General features: G+C 40.2%; 2 protein-coding genes across 3 annotated transcripts in view; both read left to right on the top strand.

Annotated features, from left to right (window-relative positions):
• The first annotated feature begins 557 nt into the window (after window positions 1–557).
• lbh (LBH regulator of WNT signaling pathway) lies at window positions 558–11,039 on the top strand. Its single transcript, XM_008399776.2, has 3 exons — window positions 558–792; window positions 5,520–5,622; window positions 9,329–11,039. The coding sequence occupies exons 1-3, from the start codon at window positions 764–766 to the stop codon at window positions 9,542–9,544; spliced, it is 348 nt and encodes a 115-aa protein (XP_008397998.1). The 5' UTR covers window positions 558–763; the 3' UTR covers window positions 9,545–11,039.
• Window positions 11,040–21,619: 10,580 nt separating this feature from the next.
• The window catches only part of lclat1 (lysocardiolipin acyltransferase 1), a 15,975-nt gene continuing 11,496 nt past the window's right edge, over window positions 21,620–26,098 (top strand). For both annotated transcript variants that reach the window (XM_008399775.2, XM_008399774.1), the window contains exon 1: window positions 21,620–21,950. The gene's annotated coding sequence lies outside the window, so the exon portion shown is untranslated. The remainder of the gene's footprint in view (window positions 21,951–26,098) is intronic.

The raw sequence follows: 26,098 nt of genomic DNA, 5'->3' as shown, positions 1-26,098 counted from the left end.
GTCTGAGCAACGAAGGAAAGAAAATAAAAAAAACTTCCTCCATAAGCTTTGACGATATTGAACAGATTGCAAAGGCAGCCTGTGATGTGTTTGTGCTTGATTTGTGCATGCACACTGAACAGCTGAATCTAGACATTGATTTGCCCTTGAAACATATATTTGTGAATGAATCCGTCTTCTGCTCATTTGGATGAATGTCACGCATCACCTAACGGGCAAATCAGCGTGTTTTTGTCATTCAAAAGGGGGGGGGGTGGGGAGGTAAGACTTTCACTTTGTTGCCTTGGAGACTACAAATCAATTGCACGTTGCAGCTTCTTGCCTTCCATTCCCAATGAGCAGGCTGTGTCACTGCTTACGTCATCAGGGCCGAGGGCGGGGACCTGGGGATGGGGGGGTGGGGCGAGGGGCGTGAGTCACAAGCGCTCTGATTGGCCGACGCTGTTAATGAGCTGCCATTGAGGATTTTGGGGCTTGTGGGGAGGGGAGGCGTGTCTCCGGCCGACCGAGCGCACCGCCTCTCGGATAAATACTGAACACAGCTGGTTTCTCCGATCAGACGCGTCAATTGACAGAACCGTGTTCGTTGTTCAGGCCGTCCGACTCGCTGCACAGTTTCTTTCGCTTTTTTTTTTTTYTTYCTTTTTTTTTTTTTTTTTTTTTGGTGCTGGAGCGTCATTTTCCGCTTAGGCACTCAAAAAAAGTAAAAATAGTTTGGAGAGAATTAATCAGATTTCACTGAACCGACAGCAGGTGTGAATTCATGTCTGTATTTTCACCGCAGATATACTGGTAAGTACTCGCATCTCTTCTAATGGCACCTGTTTGTCTCGCTCGTCTGGGCTTTTTTTTTTTTTTTTTTTGATGCCACTTTGTAGTTCTTGTATTTGAATAAGTGAAACTACTCAGATATGAAACATTGCACTGGTTTGTAGGGAAACGACGAAAGAGGTGCTTGAGGTTGACTTTGTTTGGTGATTTCCCTCTGAATCAGCCACCTTTGTTGCTGTACACCCACTCTTGTTTCCTTTGAGATTTTCTGCGGGGTGTTGCCCCTGAACTTGGAAAATTTCAGGGCAACACGGATCAAGGTGTAAACAAATTAAAGTACTACACTCCCTCCCCCCCACACACACGCACACAACGCCTCAAACATCCTCTAAACTTTTCAGCTATTTACCGTCACATTCGTTTAGCTTTTACCATTTCGTTGTATTTTGTGCACAAAAGTTCACCTAGCCTTTCCCGTTTCGCCCTTTGTCTTCAAGTAGCTGCAGGTGCATTGAGATCCGGAGGCAGAGTGTTTATTAACACCATTTTTTGTTGCAGGAAAGTTGATTTCTGTGCTCTTGAACACCCCCCCCCCCCCTGCCCCCTGTCAGGAGGATGTGCAAGTTGCTTTGAAATCATTTTGCAAGCACCATTAAAACCTCAGTAGGCTTCTGCCTGTCTCTTTCAGGAAGTCGAGTATCTAGCTCTTTACTGTAACCACACTTTTTTTTTTTCCAATCTTTGCTTGCTTGCACTTGGCACATGCTTGTCTTGTCATTTTATCTCTGTCAAAGCTCCATTTCCCCATAGCAGGAGCATTTAATCTGAGTAGCATACCTGGGATGTTTGGGTGGTTTACTTGAGCTCTGGTTGCCTTGCCTGATCACTATTCTGGGTAGATGGGAAGATTTTTCTCTATAGTTTGCTCTAACTCCAAAATTCATGATTGACACAAGGAAACATGTTTCTGAAGAATGTCCAATCCTCTCTGTTTTAAAGTGGAAAACTTGGTGGTTGAGGAAAAGGGTGGGGGGTTTCTCCCAGCTGTACCTGCCAAGCAGTGAAACGTTGTCAGTGTAAAGTACAATGCGGGCCTGGAATGTCAGCAGCTTTGCCCATGCTGCCACACAAGTCAAGATTTATAATCATAGTAGCGAGAACCACTGGGTGGCTGAGGAGGAAACAATGTCAGCGATGCAGGATTCAAATTCCTCACTTGTAGGGAGATTGGTGCCGAGACTGCTCGGGTGACGAGCTCCATTACAAACAAACAAGGTGCCACAGAGCCGCCTGGGTCTTGTTTTACTCAAGACGTTGGAGGAAAACTGTGATTAGGACTTGAGGAGCATTTTAAAAAGTTTGACCAGAATAGATTGTCTGTGAAATGGTTTCAAGAGTTGTTTCGGGAATGGGATTACAATGCAACATGTGTCCTCCCACTTCCTCCTCATTGTGCCCCTTTATTTATTTTTCTAACTTTGAAAAAATGCTTAAAAGGTTAGGTGATCTGGAAAACTTCTACTTATTTTTGGCTCAGTTTTGCTACAGTGACATCCCAAAATTCAGAACATTATCAGCCAAGAGCTGTTTTTGTGGACAAAGGACTTAAAATATAGAATAATGCAGTCATTGGATGGATATCCACTCTTTTACTGTTTAACTTTGTTTCGCGTCCTATAGGATGCAACCACAAGACTGAACATGTAGTCAGTGGCCTATAGGGTGCTGTGGAGCTTGGAGGCCGGCAGGATCGATTGAATTAAAATGCAAAGACTTGCTGCCCTACCATCTACCCCACCAGCCTGTTAAGCAGATCCAGTGGATATTGGGATCTGTCAGAGGGTTTTTCAAATTCGCTGTGATACAGACCGCTACGAGAGATCTTTGCTGCCATCACTATGTACAATAAAGAATTTGAATCGAGTTACAACATTTAATTTCCCTTTGGGGTCAATAAAGCATCTTTGAATTTGAATTCAAATGTGGCTCTATAGAACAACATGTGGTGTAGCTTGTCGCTGAACTGCATTTAGCTGCCTGCTGAGGACGCCGACGGCTCCTAATGTGTTCTCGTATTTAGTGTCCCTCTTTGGGACGCGTCCTTCGTTTCTTGATGCTTGAAACGACACAACAGCATTTTGTTTCTTCCCAGGTCGACTCGTCGCTCGTGCACTCCCACTTCCTCCTCATTGTGCCCCCTTTATGTTTTATTGGCCGATGTTCTGTTATTCTTAGCCGAGCAGGATGTTTATACGATTCAAGACCAGAAATATGACTGGCAAGGCCGGAGTGTTTATCTTTCTTTCTCTTCTCTCCCTCCCTTCTCCTCTCGTCGTTGTCTCCTCTTGTCCTTGCTGTCAGTGTTCATCCCTTTGTCCTCCTCCCTTGCATGTCCCCCACTTGGGGACCAATTTGAATTCAAAGACATCTATAATTCACCCCCACCCCCTCCCTCAACTTCATAAGTCTACGAAGCTGCAGCCTTTTATTTTTGGACATCCTTCTATTGTTTCAGCCTGTTGATCTGGCCTGTGCTGAAACAATTACTTGCAGAAAATCAGTCGGAAGCATTTTTGCTTTTAACATTTCCCAGCCCCATTGCAACCTGTTGTGAAGAAAGAAAAAAAAGATGGAAAAATTGAACCTGCCTTTGCTTCAGGGTTTATTGATCTCCTGAAATAGAGTGAATCGTGTCACATGATTCACCCTTATCTGGATGACGGTGTGTTAATTTGTGCTCTTGATTATTGACTGCACCACAGAATATAGGTTTGATTTGTACTCAAGAAAATAAACTTGATGGGCGACTGACAGACTTGTATATATATAAAATTAACTCAATTATACACAGACTGATTCTGCTAAGTTCTTTAAAAAAAAAACGATGTAATGAAGATTTTAATTTGGCTAATGAGAAATCTAGAATCGTACACCAACTAAAGCAAGCCTACACAATCATAGTATTGAGCTGTATTTGCTAAAGCCACTTAAGGTTTGCACAACCCTGAGTTGTGTATGCAAACAAGCACAGATAGCCAGTTTGGAGTGAAACTGACAGATGAATCCAGAATCCATCTCCCCTGTCAGTCCTTAGCACTTCTGTGACCTGTGACACAGAAGTGTCCTGGGCAAAGAGCCATATTTCCAATGTCAAAAACCACTTTTAAAGGGGTTGCTCATAAATGATATAGCTACAGCATAACTCCTCTGATATACCTTCACTCAGTAGTTATGGCTGGAACTAGAAATGCATGTCTTTCTCGTTTATCGCTTGAGGTGCAAGACACTCGCCACGTCAACTAGTTTAAAAAAAAAAGCTAATGTTTCTACAGAGCAAGTCTTCCTGCATTTGAAAGTTGTCAGACAGTAGTCGAAGTGCATTCCTAGCCGACGACTCTACAAAAGTTTGGCTTTGGTGTTATTCTTCCAGAGGTGTGTGCAATATTTTTCAGTATTTGTTTATATTTAACCATGTATGTAGAGAGTATGCTTCTATAAACAAACATACTTTCACGCTCCACCTGATGCTCTTCCTGTTTGGGAAGTACCACTCCTGCTCAATAGGACCTTTCGTAAAAGATTGGAACAGGACGCACTCCCTAAAGACGGCGTGCTTCCATAGGCGTTCATATAAGCTGTCGGTCACAGCAACACCTTATTTGGGACCTGTATGAAATTATGCATCAGAATGCTACTTCCTAGGCACAACTTGTTAATCGACATCAGTATGAAAACGTTTTGTTTTTTTTTTCTTTTTACTGAAGCTTCATTTTTATTATTTATTTATTTTTTTATTGAAAACTTTACAAAACTTGTCTCCAGCTTTAAGTCACAAATGAAGCGAATAAAGCTCAGATTTTACACAAAACATATTTTAGGTTTTAAAATTTTATCTTCACCAGTTTCGATATTGTAAAAAAAAAAAATCTAAATTAGATCAAGTGAAGCCCACGCATCCTGTACCAAAGAAGTCCCCTGAAATACTATTATGTTTGCATACATGCAAACATCTTCTCAGGTTCCATTTACTTTGGCCCAAGTAGCCTTAGACACACAAACCCACAACCCTGTGGCCACTGACTGACCACCAGGCTTTAAATAGAGACCGTGAGAAGGCCACTCAGCATCTTGTCTCAGGGCTCAAGTCTGTGCAGGGTCTGTTCTTAAAGTATTTTTTTTTCCTACTTTTATCAAGAAACACTAGAAAGCTCTAGGCATGAGTTTTGGAAAAACAAAACACTATTTTGAAATAGAAAGTTTGTCCAAGCCTTGAGCGCATGAGGTTCCTCCTAATTCAAACACCGCAGCACGCCCCCAGCACACTCTCACAATGACTGTTCCAGGTCGCAAGAGCACATCTCTGTATTTAGAAACGGCTACCGGTACCTTTTGCATACGGCATGACGAGCGCTGCAGCTTTGCAGTGCATTAGAACAGCCAATCAGGGGCTGGATGTCTTGGTGTGTTGTGGTCAAGTTGGGCAGAGAATAAACAAAACGGTAGACGCATAACAGGGAAGTGAAGGCACTTACAGGTTTGGGCCCAATTATTTTATGTGTAGGCCCAATTTATTTTATTTTTTTATATTTATCTTTTTATGACTCAGAACAAAATTGAAACTTCAGCATTGAAAGCTTTTGATGTGTATTCTACCTCTGTGTCTGGTTGACAGTCGGATAACTCCTGAGTCTTTCCATCTCTTTTGCACAAACGTACACTCACTAAATCTCATCTTTCGCCCCCTGCAGCCCAGTGTTTGTGCCCGTCCCAGATATGACTGAGGTGATGATGAGCAACACCCCCATGGAGGATATGAGGCTCAGCCCAAGCAAGGACAGACTCTCCTTCCAGGTAATACTCACACATGCAAACCAGACTGCGCTTCCTCCCTAAATGCCTCTCCTATGCGTTTTTGAGCTTGAAATACATTTCAGCATGAATTCATCCAGTCATTATCATGAGCTGGATTGACATTAGAAATGTCAAGAGAGCAACAACTGAATGCGATTTATCACCAGAGATAATTTGTGTCAAGGTTTATGAAATGTTTTTTTTCTTTTTTATCATTTGTAATATGTGCATTAGTTTGAACAAAATGGCATAAAGGAGGACAGACTGGCAACAATCACAACATTAGGAAGATCTTCTTTATTTTGGTTATTTGTTTGCATTTTTGTTTTGGTCTGGGGAGGGAAAGCAGACATAACATTAGTCACAAATTGAATCCTGCAGAGAAAATGGAAAAACGCCAGCGGTCCGCTCATAATGGAAGCAGCCATCAGGTGGTCCTGACAAGCTGCTACCTGTGTCTTTGTCTTGCTGTCTGCTCGATGGGGTCGTCTAATGACCAATGCTAATTTTAGCCGGTACAGTTTTCTCTTCTAATCAGTGACTATTTGGATGAGGAGCAGAGCGAGCATGACACAATCTGAGCAAATGCTTTAAAATTTGAGCTTTACCAATTTAAAACTAAGGGAGTTGACATTTCAACTTGGCTTTAGCTTGTAATGCTACTAGTGACAATCTGGTCTAGAAGTAATTCATGTAAATGACAAACGCTTCATGCACATGTATGAGCATTACTCAAATGTTTAGCCTTCTGTTACCTGCTGAATTCACTACAACCTTTTACGAGTTTGAAATATTCCTGAGGCAAATACTATTCGACCTCAGGTGGCAAAACGGCTCACTTTTGTAACCCAAAGGTTGCATGGAATTTGACTGTACGTGATGCCTGTCAGGTACAATTCTCTGTTGCTGCGTGAAGGAGAACATTTGAAGCATCTGAAGTAAATGGGTTTTCTTATGAGTAACTTCTTAAACATTTTATTTCTGGACTCATTTTCATATACTATCATCATGTTTAACAATGACTGCTTTGCTGCAGCAGCAACGTCTGCATGGAAGAGTGAATTTGTTGGCACAACCTAGTTTCCTTTGGGCATGGTGCTTTCATTGACTTCATAAAAATCAGATTTTTGTTTGTTCGGATTTTTAAAAACAATCACAGATTTTTTATTTTTTTTATTTTTAAACCAAACACCAAGCTGCTTATTGTTTAAATGTTTACATCTTGAAGACAAAGGAGAAGGAAACGGTCACTTATTGAAACTTGTTTTAAGCAAGGCGTGGCAAGTACAGCTTATCAGTAGCAAAACTATTCATAAAGCTTTAAATGGTGAAAACCTCATACAAGTGTTGCATTGCAGTGGCACAGTAAAGTCATATTCAGTGCAAGTGCGTGGCTGGCAACAAGTTCCGGATTTTTGGAAAGGTGGCTGACATTTTAAGGAGATCTCGCATGATGATTCAACATTTAGAGCTGTTGATTCAGACATTTAAAAACTGTAAGCAGCTGCATGCTCAAGATGCGTGCAGAAAGGATGTAGACTGACCCAGAGGAAGAGCTTCGCTTCCTATGACTCTTTAGTTTACACCACAGCTGTGAGTCTGAGAGGAACGGAAGGAGAAGAGGCCAGCAGAAAAGGAGCACCAGTTTGCCTCTTCTCTGCCTTCTCCAATGTGAATTTACCATCTCGGCCATTTGCCCAGTGTCTCAGGCTTTCCTTAGAGAAGCTCTCTTTAAAGCAGGCTTGGTTCCACTAGTCATTTCCTCAATTTGACGACTTGAATGACATGAGCGTGATATTCCAGATGCTCTTGCACAAGTTTATTAAAGTCGATGTCGCCCGTGGTCCTTCAAGAGGAAATTAAATTTGATGAAAATCGGCGCCGGAGTTATCCTCTCAAAAGGCGGCAGCATGATTCAGATGCCCCAGCCCTTTCCCTTGGAAAAGAAGCCGTCTTTTATGCATTGGCTAACTCAAACAAAGGCAAAGTCAGTCACCGTCCCGACTCTCTGCAGCTGAAGCACATCAAGCGTTGCCGATGCAGGACAGAAAAAAAAAAAAAAAGAAGCAGATATTCCCTTAATTTGCACATCGAGGCTCGACTCCATGTATAATTACAACTTGCCGTGAACTTGTTTGGTAACCTAGAGTGCTGCTGATAAGAACATGCAGCCTTAAATTACCTGAGAAGAGCTAAATTGTTGAGCATATTTATAGCTTTCCGTTTGTTTTTGCTCCCAGTTTCTTAAGGAATTCAGGAAGAGTCAGACACAGCTGGATCTCTTTATCTCTTGTCTCACTCTGGCTCTCAGAATGCTTTCTTTCCACTCGGCTCTGTGCCCAGACAGCGACATTGAACCTCCTCCCCCACCCCTATATCCCCCCTCCTCCTGTAACCCCTTTCCTCAAACTCAATCCCTGTGACTTGGAGTGAAATATACAGGTCTAAAAATATTAATCTACTTTATCCAAACAGCAAAAAAAAAAAAACTGCTGTTCTTGGACCAGGAGTGGCAGGCCGTCCCCTCCCAAGAGCTATTTCTCCTGTTCTTGAGAAACCTGGAGGTTGAACAGAGGATTGTGTAGTCTGTCAAACCAATTCTTATGCACTTCATTTCAGCTTCAAGCTTTTCCATTTAGCTTACTAACTTTAGAAGATAGAAAGTCCTTCAGTTAAAAAAAATTAATGTTTTTTAACCTTCTGTTAAGATGCAACAATCAGATTTGTTACCAGCTTTCACTATTTTCTTCCCCTCAAGAATCTTGCATGCTTTAATTTTATTCCCCCTTCTAATTAGAATGGCTTTGGTTCTGATTCCTTTTTGGGGCCAGTCGACTCTTTTTAAATATAACTCATTATGACCCTCTGATGACAAGAGTGCCTGTGAGCGACCTTCTGCAAGTAGATGAGATTTACTGGAGTCGTAATCATTTCACGTACAGCAGATGGAGGCGAATATAGAAAATGATGTTGAGTAGGTTCTAAATCTACAGTTTTCATGTAGGTTTTCCCTTGGAAAAGAAGACATCGAGTCACGTTGGCTGTTCGTTCACAATGCTAATTCAGATTAATTCTAAGTGGCTTTGGCTTTAGTCTTCAAATGTCCAATTCATACTGAAAATGGTTTCCTTCAGTAACCACTTAAGCACTGAATTATGTTTGCACCACCTGACTCTGGTAACACTTAATTATGGTGCATTTACTGGTTTAAACAAAAATCCGATTTGAGTTTCCAGTCCGCTAATTTCTCCATCTCTACTTTTTAGCCTTCATTGTCTTTGATGTAAAAAAAAAAAAAAAGACATTCTTTATTGCACTAAATGTACTCTGGGCTTTTTACCAATGTGGAGACCTTTCACTCTTGAGGTTGCATGGCACTGACTGACTGATTCCTGCATGCAAAAACAAATTGCTCAAGTATGAGGAAAGCAAGATTACATTACCTTAAGGAATGTGGGATGGGAAAGAGCAGGTACAAATTTGTAATCGGTTCTCATCAAATGTTTAGTCAGCTCTGTTATTTAGCCCTCTACAGCTGCTAGTTTTGCCATGAAAGTCAATTAGTGCTGCTCCAAAATGCACACCATCTCTTAAGCGACTGTCTTATAGCTGAAGTAGAACTGACTCGTATTTCTAAATACCAGATGTAAACTCTGCGCGAACTCGCTCTGATACGCGATTAATGCTCCCCGTCTTTCCTTCCCAGATATTTCCGGACCCCTCGGATTTCGACCGCTGCTGTAAGCTTAAAGATCGCCTCCCGTCCATCGTGGTCGAGCCGACGGAAGGAGAGGTGGAGAGCGGAGAGCTTCGCTGGCCTCCGGAGGAGTTTCTCGTCAGCGAGGAGGAAGAGGAGGACGAAGAGGAGCAAAACGACTGCGGCATGCAAAATGGACAGCCAGCACAGAATTCCCAGCACTAGAGGCTGGGCGGGTCAGCACCATGTTCACTTTGCTCTTTGGTTCTGAGGGACAGTATTTTATTTTTCACACACTGGTCACACTTCACTGGAGCACTCCAGCACATTCAACTGACACGTCCGGTGTCTCGTGATGCTATCCCTTTAGCCATGACAAACGCACACATTCGTCAAAACTAAAACAAAAAAAAATAAAATGAGAAAAAAAAAACTCACTGCTTACTACACAGAATGCCTTCATTCTGTGTGGAAATGTCACCAAAATGGTGGACAAAGTCTCCATCCCTCGCCTACTTCCTAGCGCGTCCATCAGCACGTGTCAAGTCGAAGCTGATGCTCTGCTCAAGAGCAGCAGCAGCAGCTTAGTGCTTTATGAAGAAGCCCTTCCTCTACAAGAGACCCTGCTGCTCTGACTCCCAAATGGCTGGCATCATGACCCCAGAGTCTTTATACCTGTGTGCAGAGCAATTGTGGTACCTGTGGGAAGTTATTGTACAGTGCACTGTTTTTATTATAATTATTATTATTATTATTATTATTATTATTGCCACTGCTGTCTATAGATCTGTGTCCTCGATGTGAATGTCGGTCGTCTTTGAGAAGTGGATATATTGTGAAAAGAAAAAAAAAAGTTACTTGGTTTTTTTTTTTTCTGCACAGGATTTGCCTATGATTTACTTTTGTAAACTTATTTGTCGGCAAATGAAAGAAAATCGAAACATGAAAGGTGCAACTGATTTGCTTTGCAGGCTTGATGTGCACTGAAACCAGACTTATGCTATTAAATCTGTCGTATTGGCCTCCAAGAAGCAAAGCTTGGATGATGAAGCAAAAAATTTTAGTTTTTTTTTTTTTTTTTTTGTGGGAAGGGGAGCATTTGATAGATCAATGTACAGAGCCAATGAAGGATGTCCATATACATGTTCTTAGTAAGCCAAACAGATGCTTGGTGGTGTGATAACTTTACCATCTTTTCTAGTCTTCCTCTTTTTTTAAAAGCAGCCATACTTTTGTGATGCCATATGGTTCTAACTCGCATCAAAATTTGGCAATACCTGAAGCAGTACTCTTCATTCACCAATATGACTATTTACCAGAAGGTGTTTGGAAGTTTCTGTCTGTGTCCGTGTTTGTGTGTGGCTCTAATTTACAAATGACTTGTTTTCCCAGGAGTCATAAGTTTGCAGTTCAAACAAGGTTAGAGGAAAAGATTTTTTTTTTTTTTTTTGTGGAGAGTTTGATGTTACTGTTGTGGAAGCATGACTAATGTGCGTCTCTTCAATCTTTCTCATGTGAGTGGCATTAGGGCTGTATACAGAACATCTTTGTCATGTCACGTCTCCTACAGGTCCCCACATTGTTTTTGTAAGCTCAGGGAGATTAGCCGCCATCTTATCCTTGGTGTTATTTTTTTTTTTTTTTTTCTTTTTGTATGTAGACCACTTTTCTCATTAATTATTCCAGAGGTTGTAAATAAAGAAATTGAATTTCCTATACACTTTTGAGTCTTTTGGTCTTTTTCTGAAACTGGGTGATCCTCTGCATTCGAAGCAGTTTCCAGTAGCGCCGTGTAATTTTCCTCTTGTAAACCCCCACGCACTCAGTTTTACCCCCACTCACCTTACCTGCAGTGGTTGGAGAAAAGCAGTCTTGCTTCCTGCTTGGCATCTTTCACACTGAGAACGTCTCTCTCTCCCTCTATGAAAACAGATGCATCAAGTGTGTGCATATGTGTGTGTATATATATAGAAGCGAGAGCAGCCACACGCTACTTCCTGTCTTCGGCTTGCACACAGTCTTTCTCCTACTTGCAAAATGTTGCATAAAACTGGCTACAAAAGTTTTTTTTTTTTGCAAGATGCCACCATCTCAGGGAAGAGAGTTGACCTGAAACTTCAGCAGACCGTTTCCTGAATACTATCCTTTCCTCAGGGTAAACCAGAAAAATCTACGGAGGATTTATCAGAGGGATGATGAGAGACACCAGCACCAACCATGCAGACTAGTTGAAGGTCACTAGAAAAGCACCCTGGGCTTCCTTAGCACCTAAGCAATGCCTATCAGTGCTACTGCAGGCTGCAATGAAGCAAAAATAATCACAAACTATGGCGTGCATATACTGCACAGTACATATACCCACCTTTCCAGAGGCTTATATTTCTGTATAAATTGATCTTGCAGGGTGTAATAATGTAAGAAATTGAATCAATATCAATAGACTGTTAAGATACACCACTCACTGAATATTAATTATAAATGTAATTTTTTTTAACAGAATTATCTCAAATGCAATTAATTGCTGAGCACCTGTCAGAAAGAAATGTATGGAAATAACATTCTAATCAGTCAGTCAAGGAAACCAGTCAGGTGATTTACAAGGAGACATGTTGTAATAAGACCCATCCAGGTCACTAATGATTATGTGGCGCTTGCGGAAAAGTGTGTCAGATTTGCCGTGGAAAGCTGCTGAGAGTCGAGACCGGACACTGGCCGATGTGCCACAGGATCTCCGATGATCTCCTGGAGGGGGAGTGAGAACCATCTCTGTGCTGTTTCCTTGTTCTTGGGGGTGGAGGGGGGGATGGGAATGGGAGAGTTATGAATATCAAGAAAAAAAAAGAAAAAAAAAAGCTGACGAAAATGTTGAGCAACAATTTTGTGTGTCCGGCGTAAAGAAGCGACGTCTGGTTCAGGATGCTGTAATGAATAGCTTTTTGTGACTTCACTAATGAGTGTTGCTTGATCTCAGTGGAAAAAGTCATGAGATCATGGAAAAAAAAAAAAAAGAAATCACAAGAAGAGGTACAGTCCTTGGAGGCGCAGTCTGAACTTGCACCATGCTACGCAATGATGTGACGTCAGTGAGAGACCTCCGAACTTCACAGTGACTTTCAGATATTGCTGGAGACGGCAATATCCTTCAGTTTTAATAAAGAGAGGTCCTGTGCCTTAGAGGTTAAGAAGATATGAAAAGAGGCCCTCCAGTAATGGACTGCAGCATTTTGCTATTGAACAGCTCTTATCTTCACTATTGTTTCTTCATCCAGCTTACTAAATTATAAAGATATCTCTGTAATTAAAGGTTGTTGTTTTTTTTGCAGTTCTACAGAGAATTGAAATAGGGAAAATGGCCCATCTTTTTTTTTTACAAATATTTTACATCTGAGAAGTTCCAGGTTTAAAAGCAAGAATCTTAACTAGAACGCTTAAACATGTAAACCTTAAACTTATTAAGGCTATTGTTTGTACAAGATTGTATTTCAGGGTGTTCAAATAAAGGGTTCTGAAAACAAAAGCATGCCAGATTTCTTTGTTTTCTAGTCATCAAACCATGTAGTTTTTTCTTGACATTCCAATTATGCGGCACTTTGTGCTGGTCTGCCACACAAAATCCTAATAAAAACATGTTGATGTTTGTGGTCGTAAAGTGACAGAATGTAAAGAGGCTCCAGGGGAGATAAAACCAGCCTCTATTAAAAAACAAAACAAAAAAAACATGATTTTCATCTTTTGTAAGCTAACATATGCTTCACCTCGGTGCTCTCTACTCAGTGGATATCTTGCATTCATTGAGCATGTATGCTGAAGGTACTGGAATTTCCTATTACAATTTCCATGCTCCCGATGTCCCCGCAAATGCTTCAGCCGCTGGTCCGAGGTGTGACCACACTTCTTGGCCGCAGCACAGTGACACGAGGGAGTGACGGAGAGTGTCTGACACACCGCTGTTGGCACGAGATGCAGTATCTTTAAAAGTGTGAGAGAGCTGCGCGGCTGGCTGGCTGTGTATATAAAAACTGCTGTCCTCTGAGTGAAGTCACTGATAGCTCTTCTGGCTCATTCCCGGAATTCTTTCCAGTGGAAACAATCCCATTGCTGATCCGAGTGTGTCAGCCGTGTCTGACCCACCGGCCCCCAGAATTCTCCCTAACTCCCAGCTACGGTCCACATTAACACTTCCCAACAGTGACTTCTCCGTGCCTAAAACCGACACCTAACCCTTACGTTTCCGCTCAGAGCGCCCCTCTCTGCACTTCTCCAGGAGAAAAAATGTTTATCCTTTTTATTCTGCTTCCTCCCAACGTATCATTTTTGTTTCTCCGGTTTGCTTGTTTTCTTGTTCTTTCCATTTTTCAGCCCTCCATGACTTCCATCCCATTTTGTTGTTTCAGCAATTTTCCCATACTTACAACAGCAGTAGGAAAGTGCTTTGCATTCCCACAGTGCAGGTTGTGTTTCACTGCAAACAGAGCCACTGTTCCAATAACCCTATTATTTCAGGTCTGCGACCTTAAAGTGCGAGCCTCTTAGGTTTTATTCAGTACGTTCTGTGTGTTTGAACAGAGCTTGCAAACAGATGCATTTGCTTGGATGTTTTATGCACAACCGCGTCTGGTGTTACGAGTGCCGTGTGCGTAAGGGAAAGATTCTTTTCCCAGGGTTCCTCCAGTGTGAGAAGAGAGTAGAGCTCTCAGGACATGAGGATAAAACTTTGATAGTTATTTTTAACCTGTTTGGATATGGCCAACCAAGCGTGGACACATATCTGGCACTGTCTACAAGGAAAGAGCTCAGAATAAGGTTCACTCGGAGGCACAGGACAAAAATGGAGAAGCAGAAGGGAAGATGTTAAAGGGGGTCGCGGGCAAAAGTATTTATGCCATTAAACCCTGGCCAGCTTTTAAAGCTACAACCACAAGTATTAACGTATTTAATCAAGATTTGATGCAAAGACCCAACACATTGTATCACATGATTATGAGGTGGAAGTAAATTACATTGCAATTTTTGGCAATGTATGGTGAAACATGGCGCTTGGCAGCGTCATGCGGAGAAGCTTGTCTTCAGTAGCGACAGGTAAGCTGGTCAGAATTAACAGGAAGGTGGAGCTAAATATAGAGACTTCCTGAAAAAAAGAAAGACCTGTAAAACCTGCAACACTGGAGACATGGGTGGAGATCCACCGAAAAATTACCAAGAACTGCAGTGCAATTATCAAAGCATGCTGTTGGGCTAGAATGGCCTGTCAAAGACCAGGTGAGGATCCAAAGCTTGAAAAGATGGCAGTTACATGCACTAATAAGAATGAGCAAAGATATTAGCTTCTAGACGTGCAAAGAAAAGAAAAGGATTCCAGTAAAATGTTCTTATGCAAAAATATTAACACAGAAAATACAAAGTCATACCCTACTTTTCAGATTTAACAAGCATCTGTTTCCTTCCACTTCCCAGCATGTATTATTTTGTGTTGGTCTATCACATAAAACCCCATTGAAGTCGGTAATGTGGCGCCATGTGGAAAACCTCGAACAATACTTTATCTCCTAATTTCAATAAGGCTCATATATCAAGGTAAAAGTGCAACTACAGTGAAAGTGAAACTTATGAATGTATTGTCAGACTAATGTAATAAAAGTTAACTCATGTACTTTCCGGATGACACAGCAAGCCAGAAGGAAGGAAAAAAGCATGATAAAACGAGAAACAGCATGCCACCACAGTGAAGTGACCAAGAGACCGGTTTTGTTATGTGTTTTTTTTTGTGTGTTTTTTTTCCATGAATGCTTTATTTATCTGACATTTAAAAACCCATCAGCAGCATGTGACACACAGTTTGAGCACAAATAACCACAAAAACGCTGATTTGAATGAGGACATTTAAAAATCAATCCTCCATAGCTTTACGGGAAATTAAACATTAACATGTTCAACTCATTCACCAAAGTACCCTCTTGTTCTGAACATCATGGAAAATATGAGCAAACTGAGAACTTTGAGCACACTTGTAGTTGCTCTCCGAAACCTTGTATAGCCATGGTACTCACGCTGGGGGTTCAGTGGTGGACGAGAAAAACTTTATTAGTATTTCTCTTCAACCATTTTTATTTCTCTTCCAAGCTTTTTCTCTTCAACCATTTACAAGGAAAATGGACCATAAAGAAACAATAATTGTATGAGGTGATGTTTACTTTAAATTACTCAAAAGACAAAATGCAGTTCAGGAAATGTTGAGCTTTCCCAGTACAAACTGGAGAAAGAACTAGAAAACAAGTATTAGCGCTACAGTTTTTTCCTTTAAATCCATAATTTACATCTGGGAATGGCACCAAAACCGACTCATGACAAGACTCCAACAAAGCTTAAAATACCGAGGAACCAACTTTACTAACAGCCCAGCGTGTTTCAGCTTGTGGCCTTTATCTGGGTCATTACAAAACACCAAACAGTTTTTTAAAAAGCGTTGCCTCAGAAAAAGAAATGAAATGAACCAATCATTCCTTCACACATATCCAGGCTGACCAATCAGCAGCAATCAAGGCGATACTGTGTGTTTTGAACTTAAGCATCAATAGGTTCCAGGCTGAACCACTTTCAGTAGCAGCTCATTCCAAATGGTGCACATTAAAGGACAGACTTTAAATAACATTATTAATTGTTCATGTTTTATAAAGTCAATATTAGAACATCTAATTTAAACAAAAACAGGTCTAATCAAAAGATATATATTTACTCATGCTTGCAGAAAATAAACTCTTTAGATGAAATATGCAGAATGCCTTTTCTTGATAAAACTAATAATAATAATAATAATAATAATAATAATAATAATAATAATAATAAGACTTAACCATGTACCGGATGGTAATCTGAAACCATCTGGCTATGCTAATGGCTTCTCCAGTAACAGGCCAGTTATGACTGGCAATAGTGTTACACTTACATAAGGAATGCCCTCAATATGAAAGGTTGAACAGTATTGTGTGTATGAAAGATTTACTGAAGGTCAACACATAATCCTCAACAACAAAGAAAAGTTTTTCCTCTCTCCAAGGGATGCAGCAATGAAGTGACATCATTCTTTTTTTTTTTTTGAGTCCTACTTTGGGAGCAGATTGTTTTTTGTGTGGCGTCAGAGGAATATGAATGTGTCGTGCTGCAGTGGGAGAGGCCTATTAAGACTCCCTTTGTCTTCTGCATGTGAGTTCTTGTAAAGCATGAAAGAACTTTGTTCTTGATCTTAGAGCCTGTCATGAAAGAACACAATTTCTCTGTTCTTGCGGAATAAATGTCTGCCTCAAACATGCAAAGTTCCAGAAGTTCAAACAAACAGTTTGTTTCTGTAGCCATCACTACTACTTTAAATGCTTCGGGGTCAAAATAACCCATTCTTAGATTTTGGAGATTGATACTCCAAAAAAAATGTCAAAATCGACTGTTTGTTATATTATACAAGCCTTACATTGTCACCTATGTACTTTATTTTACCTTCATTTGGGATAAATAACTGTTAGATAATGGACCGTGATTAAAGCAGAACAGCTGTGAACAACACCTTGATGGTATAGGTTATTTTGGAAAACTAATCTAAATCATTGGTTGTCAAAGCAAGAGCCCCCAGCAGGTATGAACTGATGCACAGTCGATACAGATATCCTCTGGAAGATGGTCTCAGTTTGGACTTAAATAGGTGTGAAACAGCCGAAACCATAAAGGTTCAAAATATGCAAATACACCAGTCCTTCTTTTAGAAACACAACAGCCATACTGATTTTCTTTTTATACACTTTGTGTTGGTACCAGAGTTATTTTTCTCTGTTTGTTCAGACAGAAAATAAGCAGAAATAGAACAAATGTGAAAACGCCTGTAAAGAGTCAGACCCTGCATCAAGCCCTAATAGTCTCTGTGAACGGGGAGCCCTCGCTACAGACACCCCACGCAGCGCCCCGCCCGCGTTGAATTTTAGTGTCACGGTGGGTTCGAAACATTTTGACTTTGTCACTCGGAATTTTGACTTCTTGGCAATTTTATTCCACATAAAGCAACCAACCAAACAATGGACAAGAAAGCTGTTTTTTCTCTTCTTTTTTTTTTTTTTTGTCCTTACCGTTTCACTTTGTAAAATGTCTGTCAGTATAGTGGTGCTTATTGATTTATTTAAGAAGGTGCAGCGCCACCTGGTTCTAAAGTCGTTGAAGTTTGTACCGCAACAAAAGTCCCAGAGTCTGCTCTGTGCTGCAGCCTCGCGTGTTAATGTGCAAAGCCAGAAGCTGCTTCTCTTCCATTCGCTGTTGTTGATATAAATAGACAACTTGTGCCCCCACCACTTTAATCCCTATTGTCTAGAGACCAGGGTGGAAAAAAAGCAGGGAAAGAGAGAAGGGACTTGGGACATGGAAAAGGACAAACAAAAAAGACATGAAGATCCAAAGCTGCAGATGCACTAACATGCATGTGTTGTTACAGGTGCAAGGCATGGAGTGAAAAGAAAAAAAGTGAAAAAAAAAAAAAAGAGAAGAGTATTCAGGTTTTAACATCACCAAAAATAGAACTGCATGCTATTTGAGGAAGGAATGTTACATAAAAAAGACAAAGCAAATGTTTCTTTCCTTGCGTAACCTCCTTAAAGATAGTTTATGAGTAGTGGACTCCACTTTAAATAAACAAAAATACAAAGTTAAAGACAAAAAAGGATCCCAAGGCTCTCCCACACAAAGTTACCGGAATGGAACGGTATGAGGAACATAAATTCCCAAAGTTGCTGGTGGCAGAATTTCTTGTTTGTCAGATTCAGGGTAAAACATTTTCTCCTAGCATGACTTGCACAGATAGTCCAGGATTTTTAACGTGAGGTTCTTGTAAATGGATAATGTCTCACACGTAGCAACTCTCCCAAGTTGCACTCCCAAGCAAAAAGCTAATTTTAAGTCAGAGAGGGACCAAGACCAAACAGGACATTTACTGCCTTAAAACAACTTCAGTCTCAAAAACATCATTAAGGTTTATGCAAAAGCTATATTACAGTCGTTTAAGCTATCGCCATCCTGGGGCTAGCCAATTTTTTTTTTTTTACAGAGGAAGTGGAGGTCAGAGGTATTGCAACAACTTCCTTTGCAAAACATAAACAAAAGACAGAAGAAGCTAAGAATTGCCAGTTAGTGTAACTATGTAGCTGAAGGTCTGAAAATCATTTAATAGCAATTTAATCATTAAAATAGAATATATTTAAATGAATTTATCAGAGTATCCTCAGCATGCGTTTCCTATAGGACGTTTTTGGAGCACAGCCTCCAGCCTCCATTTTTTATGCAAATCTTCACTAACTTCTGTGGAAAAGTCTGCTGTGAATCTAGAAAAATAATTGTGCGTGCATAGATTGCTATGATGATTTTGAGACTGGGGCTTGTTTAGAAATCTACCTTGGTAACCAGTACCTTCAGCCTCCACCCTCCATTTCCTGTGTAAGTAATCTTTTTCATCTGTGTAAATATTTTCTAAGTGTAAACGTGACAATGGCTTAAAGGTTAATCAAATTTGGGATTAAACAAAATCAATGTTGTTATGTACTCTAAGAAGCTTCATGTTATTCACAAAGCATGGAGAAACTCTGTGTTTGGTACTAAAAAAATTAAAATTCATTCATTGGACAATGCAAAGGAAAAAATGACTTTGAATACTTAAGGATTGTGAAGTCAGGCTCTAAGTCATTGCCAGTTTACCTGCAGCAAAAATGTTGGTGTCTAAATTTAAAAGACCACTTCATTCTTGGCCGCAGTAATAAGGGCCATTAGATTGATTATCTTGCTTCCACTTCCTGTGTAAATTATTGTCGGCTTCCTAGTAACTTCACGATGGAACCCTGATGAGGTTTGAGAGGTTCTTAAAATATTGTTGACATTAACGGATCTAAAGTTCTTGGAAAAAATAAAAAGTTGTTTCAAACCACAGAAGTCCGCTTTGGTCATAGCAACTTTCAGACAATTCGTCAGCGTCAGTCTCCGGTACTAACACGAAAGCCTGACTAAAGAGAGCTATGCACAACGGGAAAGATGTTAACTGGCTTTAACCTTTTAAGAGAACCGCACTTTTAACGATTGCATCCCTTTTAACTGTGACTCTGCATCACCTGTTGCATTTATTGTAATTTAGTGGCACGAGATCATTTCTGACTTGCTTTTGGGAATAACACAGGGGCTTCTTTTAGAGAAGCTGGAGATGTTTGCTTTTGTTTAATTCTCCCGAACAACGGTCATTAATTTTATCAACATGCTGCTCTATCCAAGGTGAGCGAGCGGCATGCTGAAAAAAAACCCCAACAACAACAACAAAAAAAACATGTGAGCTTGTTACAAAGCAAGGTTTTTCCGTTCCTCTTTCAAGTGATGCATTGACCCTGGAGAAGTTTACACTGATAAAACTATACAGTTCACTCAGTCTCTCAGATAGAGTGCATGCCATGGGGAGCAGGTCATGGAAAAGTCTCGAGTTTGACTAAGTGCACTCTCTCTTTTACCCCATCTGTCAGTCCATCTCAGCCTCACTCACTCCGCCACCCTGTGCACTCGCGCAAACCACGTAGACATAACCGTGCATGCGTTCACCCTCAGATACGCCTCAGACACACTGACCAGTCTGTGCACACGCATCACAGAAAGCTGAGGTAATTTGTTGCTTCGCATCACCTCATAACTGAGTTTAAAAGAAACAAATGACACATGCGTGGATTTACAATGCTTTAAAAGGCTGTGAGGGAGGATTCAAGAAGCATAAAATAATGATATACCTAATGTGTTTGGATGTATTGCTTACATAGGAATCTTCAGGGAGACATATAAAAAAAAAAACCTCCCTAAGTCATGGAAAAATGATTAGTGAGTACAAAAATAGTTAAAGGTTAGACATACCTTTCTAGAGGGTGTTTATTTCACTGATTTCAACATTTAAAAACATTCAGATGGCTTCAAATGTCAACCTTTAAAAAAAAAAAGAACCCAGTTGAAACAGTGCATAAACTGCAACTTATTTACTCTTTAAAGGTAACTTACTTAAACCAGTGAGGGACAAAAATGTGTTTTAATGAACTGTTCAGTGTGTTTTTGTGGACAAGTTTTGTTCAATTCCACCCTATATTAATAATTAAAAGCATGGTGTTTTGCTAAGTTAGTCAGATGAATAAGTGTTGGAGAGTTTTTTTCCATTTTCATATAGCCATGAGCATTTCTTGTGAATGACGATGTGACAGCGATAAATGTTCCAATGAGGTTTCTGTTCCATCTCAAGCACAAGGATTGCTGTTTGAAACATTTGTCATGCTCCAAACAGCAATCGGCCGATTGTAGATAATGACATTTAAAGCTAATCTACCAGTACAATTAATTACATTTCAAATACACAGTTACTATGAGTACTGGGTGCTGCATACATATTTTGCCTGTTGTCTCATCCCTTTTCAGAAATCCATTTAAAGCTATGTGTTCCTGATTGGACAGTTGATAAAAATACATCACACTCACTACCAACATGGAAAAAAAACTATTCATAATAATTTATTCCGTATACTGCCTGTGGTTGTCAGGAATCATGTGCCAAAATTGCAACAACTGATTGCATTTAAGACGAGTCATTAAAAGAATACTGACATGTAGGATTAACTAGCATTTCTTACACTGACAACAAATATGCATATTTGTTTTGATGTAGTTAGGTTATAGTCCTGTGTTGCATTGAGGATAAATTTAATTAATTTAGTTGGTAAGTAAATATTGATATATGTAATATTATAAATAAAAAAATACATATCTTCTATATATAATTTACAAGTAAATACTTTCATGTTAAAAACGTTTAATAAAAAATAATATATAGCCTACAACTAATTTATTAGAAAGATCGTGATATGTTGAAAGGCAATATAATTGTTAATTTAATTTTAATTGAAATTAAATTATTGCATATTTATATCTTGTAGCAATGCCTTCAAATGCATTGCTCAAAGTAAGTGGGCGTGACTAGCTGCCATAGATAAGGTGATTTGTTTGTAGTTGCTTTCAAATAAATTACCTCATGATAAACTGTAGCACAAGGAATTAGAAATAATTTTGAAAACACTGAACAAAACACTTAAAAATGGCACACTATAAAAATAAAATATGGGTTTATATTTGTTTCGTTACTTAATTTAATGTATTGCATATAAAAGTATCTATTTTGCAAATTATTTATTTTTTCGATCATGGCCCTGATTACGCTGGACTTTGACATTAGTACTTTGCACCAACAGCGCCCCCCGTTGATGACTATGTGTCAGGACAGGTGAGAGGTAACAAGTTGAGAGGTCATCGTCTATTGATTAAGATTGCAGAAATTTCGATGCGGTTTTTGCTCCGGTCACAGAGGCTCTAATGATGCCTGACCTCAGCAGTACGAACAGCGGATGCATCAGGGAAACCTGACCGGGAGTGAAACTGCGCTCACTAACGCTGCTTCGGGTTGGATTTGTATGCTAGCAGCTGTTAGCAACGTGCTAGCTTTTACTATGTCGCAACTAAGTTCTTGCAGCTAATTTGGGTCTGACGTGACTGACACATCTGAATTTAAACTACGGCTGTGTATGGAAAAAAAACACAAAAGGTGGGTGTAATTATATTCAACAATACGTCGTGAAAACCAAGCTTGTAGCTGCAGTATTAATGAACCTCGGCAAACCATAGTTTCTCTTTCATTTGGTTTGCTAAGTTAGCATATTAGCCTAGTTTGCCATCATCTGAACAGCAGTAAAGCATTTCTAACTTTAATTAAACCCAAACATCACGCGTTTGTAACATAAGCTGACAATTTGTATATTTTGTTTCATTTTTTCTTACAAGTTTCCTGATACTTACATTTCGAGCATGCCTGTACGTCATTGTCTTAATTGCGGTGTAATTTACCAAGAATGTAATTACTACCTTGGGTGTGCTCTATGATGAAATACCATGTGGTGTTGTTCCATCTCAAAAGTTCAGGTGCAATTTAAGCTAACTCGCAGTTTCGCCCTGGTTTCTCATGGCTCAGCCCCACCCATGGATTGTGGAAAATGTTAGTGTATTGGAAAATAAATACTCGTGATAACACGTAGCGTTGTTATTATGATATTGTCTAAACAGTGCTAATCTGTGCATCTGCTGTTTCATAATGAAAGGGAGAGAGAATCAATAAAGACGGATGGAAGATCAGAGATGGCTCTTGTTTTTTACCCTACTTTGGCTTCTTACTCAACAACAGTGGCCACACTGGGACCTGCAGCTGTTTTCACACATTCAAAATACAACTTTATTTCACAACTCTCGTCCTAGACTAGTTTTGCGCTCGCAGAAGTGGTCTGGTAGTAAAACTTTAAGAACCTCATTCGACATGAGATCACGATCTACAGGGAATTCAGTTGACGCCATTTTTTTTTCTTTAATATTAATTGGATATTTCAAAAGATCTTAAAACACCGGCTTCAAGATGATGGGTCAGTGCTTTAAAAAAATAGAACAGAAAAATAAAGAATTTTTTCATTTGTATATTATTTGACCGATTGATCTTGGTGACACAGAATGACTTTGCATGAGTCTATTCAATAGAATACAGTCTGTAACATAGGGCTGGACAATAAATCAAGAATTATTTATTGAATATTACTAGAAAATGCATCCAATAGAATGTTTAATAATTTCACTGGGCTCTGATCCAGAACCACAAAACATTCTGGGGATGTAGATAGAGGAAAGACTGGACCTCTCACCTTCAGCTGAGCAAGGTTGGTGGCATCAACCAACTCACTCTCTCTTTGGTTACCTAGCAACAACCTGTTTGGTAACACATGCAGCTGCAATTTCAGGTTTTGCCACTGGGCCTCATAATCACTTAAAAGTAAGACAACGAGGTGAAGTGAAGGGAGGAAGTGACAGCAAGAGCTCGAGAGGAAACTGTTAAAAAAGGAGAGAGAATATTTCAGCTATTTAAAACAAAAAGCTAAATCGACTGATATGAAACGCTAGTATTGTGATATTTTTCAGCTTTATTGCCCAGCCCCACTGTCAACATAAATATACAGTGCCTTAATAGATTTTTTTAGTTTTGCCTTTTCGCCTAAATTCAAGCAAATTTCAAAATCAGACAAACGTAACGTGATGAAAAAGAATGCAGTTTTAAGTCATGAGTTTGTTTACTATGGAAAAAAGAGCTCATCCAAAGAGACAAAAACAAACCCAAGTCTTATGTGAAAGAATATTCCCCGCCCTTGTGCCACCCTTTTGCCTCAAGCATTGCCTGTGAGTCCTTAACTTTACCACAGAGGAATTTTGCTCTTAATTCAGCCTCATTGATTGGTTTTTGAGCGTTAAATTGTACGTTTAAGATCATGACACGGCTCCTTCATATGCTCTTTTTCTGAAATGCCGTCACTTTCATGGCAATGTAATGGTATGCACACCTTCCAGAAAGTCCCACTTTTGTCTTGTCAGTCTAGAGAATATTTTCCGAAATGTCTTGGGAATCATCAGAATGTTGTCTAGCAAATGTGAGAGGCGCCTTAGTGTTCTTTTTGCTCCGCAGTGGTTTATGCCTGGGAACTGTCCCATGGAGGCCATTTTCATAACCACAGTTTCGTTCTTTTTAAATTAAGAGTACAGACCTTGACAGAACTGATGAGGGTTAATGAGGGTCATTCTTAACAGAAAGCGAAGCTTTACTTAGCATTGTGAAGAAAATAGAAAAGTCGTCAGAACAAGCCAGCCTGCGCTCTGTTGCTAAACTTTAGAGCTTATTAATAGACTTCACCACCAGGAAATCATAAATGTCGTCACTAACGTTAACTGTGGCCTCTGTCCACAAGGCAGGATGTGAAACTATCCTGTGCATTTCTTGTAAAACCTAAAAAAAAATAAAACAAAGTCTGTTTAGCTTTATGAGTAATTTTCTTGCCCTTTTTCAATTTATTTAGAAAGATTCTGGTGGAAATTATTTTAAAAAGTACTTCCTCAAACGAATATTAACCTTATCAGTGTTCTGTGGAAAACTAGATTTTTCCACTGCTTTCCTCTTTACAAGAAATTCAACAGCCCACTCAGGTGCGTTTCTCATATGTCAGCAGAGGTTTTGTAACATGTTCCCAGTACATTTTTAACAACGGGACCTTTTTTTTTCCAAGTTGCGTAAAAGTCTATAAAGGCTTCTTTTGAAATCATCAATTAGATAAACTTATTAGTTTTGCATGTTTTTGGAAACACAGTAAGACCATTGTGTACTCTCGTGTCGATGATGCAAATCGGAAGTAGTTTTAGATGGTAGGTAAAGGGTCGATAGAGATGCACAGACGAGGCTTGTGCAGGCTGCCGATTTCTGGTTTTCTTTAAATACTGACCTGCAGGCATTTTGATTTCCTTTCCAAGCATTACAATTCAAATTAAAGCTCCGCGGAGCCTCAAGCGGCCCGAGCAGCCAAGCGCCGCTCCGGCCTATAGCCACCGCGGAGGACCCAGCACCGCCGGCCGCCTGCCACCGCGTACCCTTTCGCACAGTTGAGGCACGCCTCCGCCAGGCAGTTCGAACCGTTCACTTCGGCATGGTTCCCTGAGGACACACCACAAATTTGGAGCAGATCGGTCGATGTAGAGAGGAGATATTGGTGATGGGATAACCTAGGGGACGCTGTAGAGTAAAATCACAATTAAATCCCGTTGGGATCTTTAGCATTGAACACAGCTCAAACGTATCCAGTTTGGTGCCAATCGGAAGATGCGTGTGTGATTCAGAGACAGTTGTATGCATATGGCGAAGGACAGACAGTTGGCCACGCCCCCCTGAGTCAGAGTTCATCCTCACAGTTCATCATCAGGTCATATTATGTCAGGTGGTATAAGATTAATTCCATATGTATTACTCATTAAAAATAAGACATACAGTAGAAAAAACAGCTGAATTCCGGTTAAAAGTGGGCGGAGCTAAGGTTACGTCATCATCTGACCATGAGGGTTGGTCAGTAGTGAGACATAGGAAGTCTGAAGCAGCTGTGACCTTATATGTGGAAGTTGTCACTTTGATGTTTTATGGTGAATAGTCAAAGTTTTGCACTTAGCCACGCCCACATGCTTTTACATAGAAAAATTCCTGTGATAACTTTAGACCTTTAATGTCTCAACTCTCTGCTCACTGAGTTTGAAGTCTGTATCTGAAACGCTGTAGGAGGAGTTCGATCAAATATGACGTCTCTGAAAAACAGCATATGGCGGCTTTGATCCAAAATGGCCGACTTCCTGTTGGGTTTGGACCATGGCTCCAAGAGACTTTTCTGTAGGTCTTGACAAGATACACAAGTGTACCAAGTTTCATAATTCTAGGTTAAAGAATGGCTTGGGGCTGGTTATTTAAAATTTTCAAGGGGGCGCTGTTGAGACATTAGGCCACGCCCACAAAAAGTCACACTGGATTCCTGTCGAGGGGCCCACAAGGATCACACCTAGTGAGTTTGGTGCAGCTGGGCTTTAAACTGTGGGAATCAAGGCCAAACGTAAGGAGACGGCGTTAAAGGTCACTTCGCCACGCCGCCACGCCCACCTGCTGCATCCAAACCAAACGGGGTTGGACACCMTGACACACCAACATGTCTTCTGTCTGTGGACACAGTTTCATGTTGATTAGGTGAAAGGGGTCAGATAGTGAACGTTCGCAGTAAAACATGACACTTCCTGTTGTAAGGGGGCGTGGCTTAGGCAATCTTAAAATTTCACAACTGGGTGTCGTAGGTCATCCAA

This window comes from Poecilia reticulata, linkage group LG22, assembly GCF_000633615.1.
Source record: "Poecilia reticulata strain Guanapo linkage group LG22, Guppy_female_1.0+MT, whole genome shotgun sequence".
Taxonomy (NCBI): Eukaryota; Metazoa; Chordata; class Actinopteri; order Cyprinodontiformes; family Poeciliidae; genus Poecilia; species Poecilia reticulata.
This window is presented reverse-complemented; position numbering and strand designations above follow the sequence as displayed.